A 9240-nucleotide genomic window follows, 5' to 3' on the forward strand; every position below is an offset into this window, starting at 1 on the left:
GTGCCGTCAAAATATTGTTCAATGTTGTCAAGATTAACGAGGCTGTTTTGGATGGAAACCGGCTTACTTTCGTTGATTAAACACCAATCTGAAGGGAGACTGATGTCTGACCACCTAATGGTTCTTGGTACTCTTATGTTTGCATTTTCTTGGGTTGTTTGGATCAAAAGAGTATGGTCGCGAGGACTTTTGTTTAAAGCTTGAAAATTCATGTTTGTGCCAGTGACTTTGTAATAAATTCTAAAAATAAGTGCCAAAGGTTGTGTTCCTTCCAGGACTTGGTACCTAGAGGTTTTGATATTAAGAGTAAGAGCTTTTAAAACATGTGGATCTGAAAGACTTATTGTGAGATCGGGAAAACAATCAAAATGGATAGGTCCGTTGTAAAGACTAGATTCGATCATTCCTAGTATACTATCGTTGAAATCAGTAAATCGAGCGTCACGTAAACATAAAAGGATAGAAGTGTTAAGACCTTTTCGCGTTAATGGTTTAACTGCGATTTGAACTAAACCAACATGAAGATAGTTATGACCATTTTTGCGATGCGCTTTGATTTGTTCTGGAGAAAATAATTGACAAGTCTCATGTTCTTTGCTAAGAGCATAAGCCTTCTCAACTGTTTTGACGTGATGTTCGGATTTAAAAGAGGTCAAAGACCATTTTTTCTTGTAAATATTTTGGGTTGAAACTTTTGGAATGTTCCAGTCGGAAAAATCAATACTTTCGTCTGTTTGAAAATCCAGTTTTTGTTCTTCATTGACAATGTCAGGTATAGTTCCTAAGGTGGATCTAGAGCTAGTGCTGGCCATTGAATTAGATCTAAATAATCTACTCATGATATGCACAAAACAGGTATACTATATGCAAGACTTAAAAGATTCACCTTCCTCGTATGTCTAGACTCTTCCCCCGCTCATGCCTCTCCTGGGACTTATTGTTTGGACCACGTCTTACTGTTTGGCTGGAAGAAAGAAGAACTGAGGACCGACGATTAAGAAATGCAGATAAGATACAAGTATGTGGATAACAATGAACAGATTAGATAGCTTCCCCTACAACCATTCCAACCAAATTTAGGTTCGTCCATATATTATGATAAATTTCTTCCAACACTAACTGCTTTGACTCAGGGTCTACAAAACTAAGCTAAAAAGATGGTTGACATGAAGAATGAATTTGGTCAAATGGCAAAATTCATGGGAAAAATCCGAGAACAAGGAAAACTCCCTCGCTCAACTATTATCAATCCGATGGGAGGTTTTGAAATTGCTAAAGCTATCACTTTGAGAAGTGGTAAAAAGGTTGGTGGTGAATCAAAGATGTCCAAACATAGCCAAAAAGGGGATGAACATTTACTACCTACGAATGAGGAGAATGATCCAGCCACGACAAGGGTGAAGAACACCTTGTAGCAATTCCCTGCCACTAGCAAGCTCAATGATGCAGGCACCAATGCTTCTTTGCCTCCCAACTTAGGTAAGGTTATTACAAATTCAATTCTTTCTAACCCTATTCTATCAAATGCACCTTTCCCTGGCAAGTTTGCTAAGTCCAAGAAAGAAGAGAATGAGAAAGACAACTTAAAAACCTTCCGGAATGTACAAGTAAATATCTCGTTTCTTGATACAATAAAGCAAGTTTTGAAGTATGAAGAAGTTTTGTAAAACAAGAAGACAAATTCTGAAGAATGATTCTTGATACAATAAAGCAAGTTTCGAAGTATGAAGAAGTTTTGTAAAACAAGAAGACAAATTCTGAAGAATGAAGTTGTACATGTAAGTGAGAATGTCTCTGCAGTTTTGCAAAGAAAACTTCCACCTAGATGCAAAGATCCAAGTAGTTTCTCTATCCCTTGTGTTAAGGTAATGCTAGATTTGGACGTGCCGTGTTAGATTTAGGTGCTTTCATTAATGTCATGCCATCTTTCATTTAAGCATCCCTGAATCTAAGAGAGCTAAAAAATGATGGTGTCATTATTCAATTAGCTGACCGATCTAATGCATATCCGAAAGGAGTTTTAGAAGATGTTTTGGTGCAGGTTGACCGTTTGATTTTTCCATCTAATTTCTATGTGCTTAAAATGGAAGATTCAGCTTCTTCTACACCATTGTCAATCTTACTTGGCCGACCTTTAACCATGGAGTTTGATGGAGTTGTGATTAATTTTAATATTTCTGAATCTGTCAAGTATACTAATGATGACCATTCTTTTTTTGCCATTGATGTGATTGAAAATTTACGGCAGGAACGCTCAACAGTCATCAATAGGGATGTATGTAAGACCACCATCACCAAAGGAGTTAGATTGGATCACATGACAAGCCACTACCCTCAAACCAACCAAGGTCGAAAGCAACAACCCTGAAAATTTTCACAATAAATTGCTACCTTTGAGTCTTGTCGCAGCACATAGGTGAGCCATTTCCATGAATTTCTTCGATTTTCACCACCGGTCACTATTAACATTGTTGTGCACTGTTCTAAATTGTTTATTGTGTGTTATTTAAATTCCAAATTTAAAAACAAAAATTGAAGAAAAATTGGAATAAATTAGAAAAAACCAAAAAGAGTCGTTTTTATTAGTTTGTTTGTTTATTTGTCTTAGAGTACCTTCCAACACAATGATGGGGATTTGATTTTTAATTGCATGACTATTAAAGAAAGTTGCAAACATTGGTGGAAGTTTCATATGCTCTTTGGTTAATACTTAGTTGTAGTAGTTGTTTGTGAATTCACATGTAGTCTCGAAAGGGAAAAAAAAATGCTTTTGTAACATGCTTGAAGGAAGACTCAAACTAACGCTACAATTATGTGAGACTTGAGCCTATACTTTGTCTGAAGAGTTATCAATTTGTGAACTTTCTTTTTTTCTAAAGTCATTGCATGATCTCATTAGTTCTTTTCTTGTTTTCAAAATACTAGAACTTATGCCTGTTTCGTTCAAAGCATTAAATTGATTACATAACAAACATATCAAGATGAAGTTATCTAGTTACCACCAAAGCCAAATATCCTTATCCCTTGCATATGTATTGTAGGTTTAACTCCCATTGAGCCTTATTAAGCCAATTTTTCTTTGTTAACCCGCATAATCCCTACCTAGCCTAGTATAGGTCTATCCATACCCTTGTTCTTAAAGAATAATGAAGCATTACTTATTGAGAATTCCCTTTGATTTATGATTTGCAAAAAAACAAGTGTGGGAGAGGGATCTATTTTGGTCTCCTGTATCTTGTGAATTTATGTTTCATTCAAAAGAAAACAAAAAGAAGAGAAAAAAATGTTGAAAAGAAAAAAGAACAAAAAAGAATCGGGAAAAAAAAAGAAAAATAAAAAGAAAAAAGTGTATAAAAAGAAAACGAAAAGAGTTCAAAAGCGTTGTATGTTGAAGAAGAGTCCATCTTGTGAAATCTAACCCTAAATTTTGTATCAGTCTCTCATTTATGTTTATAGTTGGGTATGCAATCAAGAGGTGAATTCTATGTTGTTGATTTCATTACATTGCTTACTATCTTTTTGAGAACTTTTGTTAGCCAGTATCTTAGCCCCTTAACCTCTCTTTATTAGCCAGTACCTTAGCCCCGTTACAACCCTAACTTTTGTCTCGATTGTTGTGTTTCTATATGTGGAGTCTGAAATTTGTATGAGCAGATTGGATCCCTGGTTCTTGCTTCTAAGTCATGGCATTCCTTTCATGAGATCATATATATATATATATATATATATAATTCCAGGAAGTGTCTTCTTTGTTATAACATATGTGAGTATTAGTCTGCATGTTACACCAATCTTCTCACATAATTGTAATCAGAAAATCTGTGTGAAAATAGAGAGTATATCCGATGATGAATTGAGTGAATTGAGTGAATTGAGTGCACTAGTGATTGGTTGTTGCAGTTAAGTATAGTTTAAGAGTAAGGATAGCTAAAATCTATTTAAGTAATAATTTTTAATATGTCATGAGCCATTGCAATTCCCCGAGGCAAATGTTGGAAGGTTTAGGTCTTTGTTTTTTTTTTTTTCCTCGGGGACTAGCAAAAGCTAAGTGTGGGGGAATTTGATAGGAGCATATTTATGCGATTTTGTTATCTTATTTCTTTGCATTTACTTAATTAATTTCCATTTGTTATAGTGTTTTATCTTATTTTCATTTTATTTGGGTCAATTTGGAAAAGTTGACAATTGGAGGTCAAATAAAACCAATAAGAGCAGTTTTGGACTTGGATTTGATAGAATGCGTGGACTGCACAAGGGCTAGACATTTTTAGAGTTTAATTGGTGTTAAACATGTGCCAAAATATGGAGATATGAAGTTCAGGCTTGGCAGACAAAGGACTTGCATGAGGAGAAAGAGTCCTAGTTGGAGTGAAACATCATCAAATAAGGTAGCGGATGTGCACTTTATCTTATCCTATCTCTAGCTGCAAAGAAGAGTCCTAATCAAGTTTAAACACTTTCCGACTGTTTCTATTGAGTCTTACAAACATTCCTTCATAATTTTGCAGCTTATAATCATAACAATTTATCCATTCATTTGTTTGTGGTGGGGGGGGGGGGGGGGGGGGAGTCATCCATTCATCCATTTAAGTCACTGGAAATCCAGAGTTCTTTTCATTAGGTTCAATGTTTATTGTAAATTGTTTTTCAATTATGAGGAACATGTGTAACTAAGTTTTGTTTTTAGCTAGAGGTGAATTAGAAGCCATGAACATATGTTTTATATAAATTGCTTACATACAATTATTGTTTCATAAAACGTAAATGTAATTTACTTATCTGGTTTATAAAGAACTTATTCTTATATGTTTATTAAGGGTGCAACTCAGCTTGCATGATGGAATTTGATGCTAGAATACAAGAGAATTTCACCTAAATCGTTATGAACTTGTATTGGCAAGTAGTAAAAGTCACTAGTCATGATTGAGTTAAGTAACTCCTTTGCAAGAGTATCATGTGTCATTATGATTGTCTTGTCAATGCTTGTGATTTTTAAGGAACTTAATGATATTTGATGGTAGACAAGTGTCTTGATAAGAATAATTTGAGGAGTGAAGTGTCTTCCTTTTTATTGAGCTTAGGAAAATCTTAGGGTTAGTGAGTGTGTCACTGTTAATTTGGGGCATTGTCATTCACAGTTTATAGAAAGAATAACTAGAAATCTTTGTCTGCATATGTTTAGTGTGTGGAAAAGAATCATTTAGCTAGCCTTTAATCCATCAATCACTCAAATTTTAATTCATTGTTGTTGTTTACTCTTTGTTTAGTTGTTAATTTGATTTCAGTTCTATAATCCAATTCATTCAAATACCCCATTCTTGGTTAGTTTGTTTGATTTAGTTTTGTTTATTTAGTCTGTGTTGATTAGCAGCCCTTCTAACTTCTAATCCCGGAATAGAACGATCCTTGCTTTGCTCTTACTACAATTACATTTTCTGCGGAATTTTAATTTGTGTGTCAGTCTACCGCATCACTTGCAAGATTTGTTAAATTTATTTTTAACTGATATATTACTAATTAATTTCGTGATATCTGTAATTTTGTAGGCTACTTCAGTAGTTGAACGGAGCTTTTTACTCACTGGCTTCTGCCTGGAGATTTGTTTATCAGCTTTCCTCCATGTATAAGCCTCTCTACGCACTACTTGGTTTGCTGTTCCCAATTGCGGCCACATTCTCTTGCATTTTGGAGCTCATTCTAAAGAGAAAAAAGGAAAGAGTTGTGATGAGGTGGAGGGGAAGGTTGCGGTGGTTCTACGTGGTTTTCAGTACTCTCTCCCCCGTATTTATGGAATAGTTGGCTCCATCTATCAAAGCATTTGCTCACGCGGTTCAGTATGTTTACCTCCATTGCCGAGCTGAGAGCCCTACCAATCTTTCCGCTTTGCCTGTCATCTTTCTTATATGTGTGGCGACATCAATAGGAACACAAGATCCCTCATAGATCTTGAAACCCTTGAACATACGGCTTAGGAAACAAAGACTAAACTGTGACCAAATTAATCATACGGTTTTCAATTCTAATTTGTTTTGTAATCACTTTATTTATGTATGACGAGAAATTTTTACGTGTGCCAGAGACATTTCTTTTGTAATTTGCATGGCAAAAACTTTGTGTCTAATTCTTCCTCGATAATCTGATCTCTAAAATCAGAGCATCCACCCCTACATATGAAGACCCACCTTCTTCCACAGCTCTCTTCGCCTTCTCTGAAAGCACTTTCGCTCTCTTCTTCATTTCCGCCGCCTCATCACTGCCGCCCATCATCCTTCTCACCGCCGCATCCACCTTCTCTCTCCTCACCAGTTCCTTCCTCTCCACATTCCACGACTCCCATTCCCTACTCCCCACTTGCACCCCAATGCCCAACACATCAGTTATCAGCTTCTCATTGTAAAACTGCTCCGCCGACAATGGCCAAGTCACCATGGGCACCCCTGCGCTCACGCTCTCCAATGTCGAGTTCCACCCGCAGTGGCTCACAAACACGCCAACAGCGCAGTGCTCCAGTATCAGCATCTGCGGGGCCCACCCCCCTATCACAACCCCTCTCTTCATTTCCCACATTCTCTCTGCAAATCCCGCCGGAATCCAATCTTCTTTGTCTCTAACACAACCACCGTCCTCCACCGCTCTGAAGATTTTTCCCATTACCCAAATGAAATTATGCCCCGAAGATTCAATCCCATGTGCGATTTCGACGAGTTGGGCTGCAGACAACCGAGCCAAGCTCCCAAAACTGATATAAACAACCGAATCAGGTTCCTTGGAATCCAACCAATTCAGACAATGCAGGAGGCTCTGCTCATCGACCAAGGCTGCTTGGCCTCTGTCAGTCTTATCGGCGTTGCTTCGGTTGTAGAGCGAAACCGGGCCGATCGGCCATGCCTTCTTCCCCAACTCAGTCGTGAAATACTCCACATATTTCGACTCCAATTCGTAAAAACTGTTCACCACAACCCCAAAACTCTTGTCCTCTACTTTTCCCACCTTATCAGGAAGCCCTGGCCTGTTTCTCGCGAAAGAAGGCAGCTGAGATTTCGTCAATTCGATCCGATCGGGCAAGTTCGGCACTAGAAATGGCTCGCAATCAGCACCCACATTCTGATGCGGCGCGAATCGGCCGATACACTCACTGACGCAGCGGGAGAATAACCCGTTTCCATTGAACACCACCCTTTTGATGAAAAGCTCATCGATGACTTCTGCCGCCCAACGGTGGAAGACGTCGATTACAATGCAATTGGGTAGGTTTTGGGCGATGAATTGCCTGAGGGATTCTTGGAGGACTGAGGTGTCAGTGAGGGGGGCTGAGGTCATGGAGGAGTCGGCCGAGGCGTCGTCGTCTGGGAGCTTGAGGACGTGGATGGTGATTGAGCGGTTGAGGGTTTGATCGCGGCGGATGGAGTTTCGGAAGCGGAGGGCGTTGGCTGGAGTGGTGCTCAGGATTGTGACTTTGGCGCCATGGGAGGAGAAGACTCTGGCCATGTCGATCATAGGAATCTGGTGGCCTCCGCCTACAAATGGGAAGAAGTACATGACGACTGGATTTTCTGAAGAATCCATGGATGCACCGATAGAGAAATTGAGGAATGGGTTTAGAGATGTGGGGGTTTTAGGTTAGAGAGAAGATAGGAGGCAGAGAGTTTGACCGCAACTGTTTGATGGGATGCCAAAGTCAAGTTCTTGGCTAGGGGCCATTTGGCATTAGTTAAAGCCCTCGTGTGTTTCTTAACTAAACTCTAGGTCATCCATGCGCTTAAAAAGGATAAACTTGCCCTACCGATCCATGTAATTGTGGCGTCAGACACCATTTTTCTCTACGTGCAGGTTGAAATAAAACGGATCAGGATCCTCTCTCCTGACCTTAAAAAATTAAGCCAGTTGAGCAAGTAATCGTAATCATTGAAGTTTGATCCAACGGTAACAAACAGAGAACCCTTTAAAAATTATAACAATTGTAACCATTGAATCAAATTTCAACGGTCACAATTGCCTGCTCAGTAAGCTCAATTTTTAAGGATCAGGAGATCCAAATAAAACAAATAAAACAAGTTATTCTCTCCTGTACAAATTTAAAATTGTCAAATTGAAAATGACAGAGACAAAAGTGAAATACTGGCCAAACTAGAAAAACCAGAAATGTGATTTGGGACAACGGAGCTATGTTTAAAATCAAAATCTCACGAGTAGGAGTAGGAATAACCAAATCCTGTCATTGTCATTTTGTCTGGTTATTTATGTTAAAGTATTCTGATCGTTCTAATATGTGTTAATTGCATCCTGTCATCTCTGAGTCTCTGATTTCACTCCATCAGTGTGCTTAGCTCCATCAAGCATCAATCATATCCAACAATCTTCATCAACCTTCATCATGCTATGATCTCTTTCCCCTTGATTTTATTTATTTATATTTCTTTCAATTTCTAGTGTATTTATCTGTTTAAATTCGGTGTTTTGCACCAATCAAATTTATGAAAAATATGTTTACCCAAACAAAAAAAGATAATAAATTAAAAAAGCAAATTTATCAAAAATATCATATTCCAATCATCTTCTTAACAAAGCCTACGCGGTGAATGATTGTTAGCAAGCCGTAATGTCATTTAACCGGTGAGTTCCTTTAAAATTTGGCCCAAGACAAAAAAACAAGTGCTTACTAAACTATTTAATTGGGCCAACCACAACCACGGTCGTTCCTGAGTTTTTATGGCCTATGGTGAAAACAAGACACATTATTTTCACAAGAAAAATAAAAATTAATGAATGAATTTTTCTCTATCCCTTCTATAGGCTTAATACATAAAAGATTTTCTAAAATAAATTTTATAAGAATATATTCATTGCTAAAGGTGAATTTGAACTAAATTATTATGACTGGCTGTTGTAAGGTTTAACTCACTCCTCCACCTTCTTAGTGTAAATAATATTGTTTATTTAAAATATCATCAATCACACTTACAAAGTTAAGCCTTTACAACATATCCTTCTCGATGCACAAGATTGATGATCTATTTAACCTTTCACGTGTACCTAAAGTAATTTTTCAACCACTTCAATCAAACTACCTCTTTCCTAGTTTCTTATATTATCTACAACTAGGTTAGGATCTTAAGAGAATTTTGAAGAGAAGATAAATTTGAAGAGAGGAATACCTGCAAAAAAACACTCTGACACTCAAATCAGTTTTTGTTAAAGATGATTGCAGTATTATAAAGCGATCTCATACTTCCCCTCCCC

The 9240-nt window shown here is 37.6% G+C and overlaps 1 protein-coding gene across 1 annotated transcript; it reads right to left on the reverse strand.

The window, feature by feature from the left end:
* Positions 1-6005: 6005 nt before the first annotated feature.
* Positions 6006-7702, reverse strand: LOC137722210 (abscisate beta-glucosyltransferase-like). Its single transcript, XM_068461175.2, has one exon. It carries the CDS (start codon positions 7564-7566, stop codon positions 6118-6120), a length of 1449 nt encoding a protein of 482 aa, XP_068317276.2. The 5' UTR covers positions 7567-7702; the 3' UTR covers positions 6006-6117.
* Between the last annotated feature and the right edge of the window lie 1538 nt (positions 7703-9240).

This window comes from Pyrus communis, chromosome 5 (assembly GCF_041283825.1).
Source record: "Pyrus communis isolate YQ-2024b chromosome 5, ASM4128382v1, whole genome shotgun sequence".
Classification (NCBI taxonomy): Eukaryota; Viridiplantae; Streptophyta; class Magnoliopsida; order Rosales; family Rosaceae; genus Pyrus; species Pyrus communis.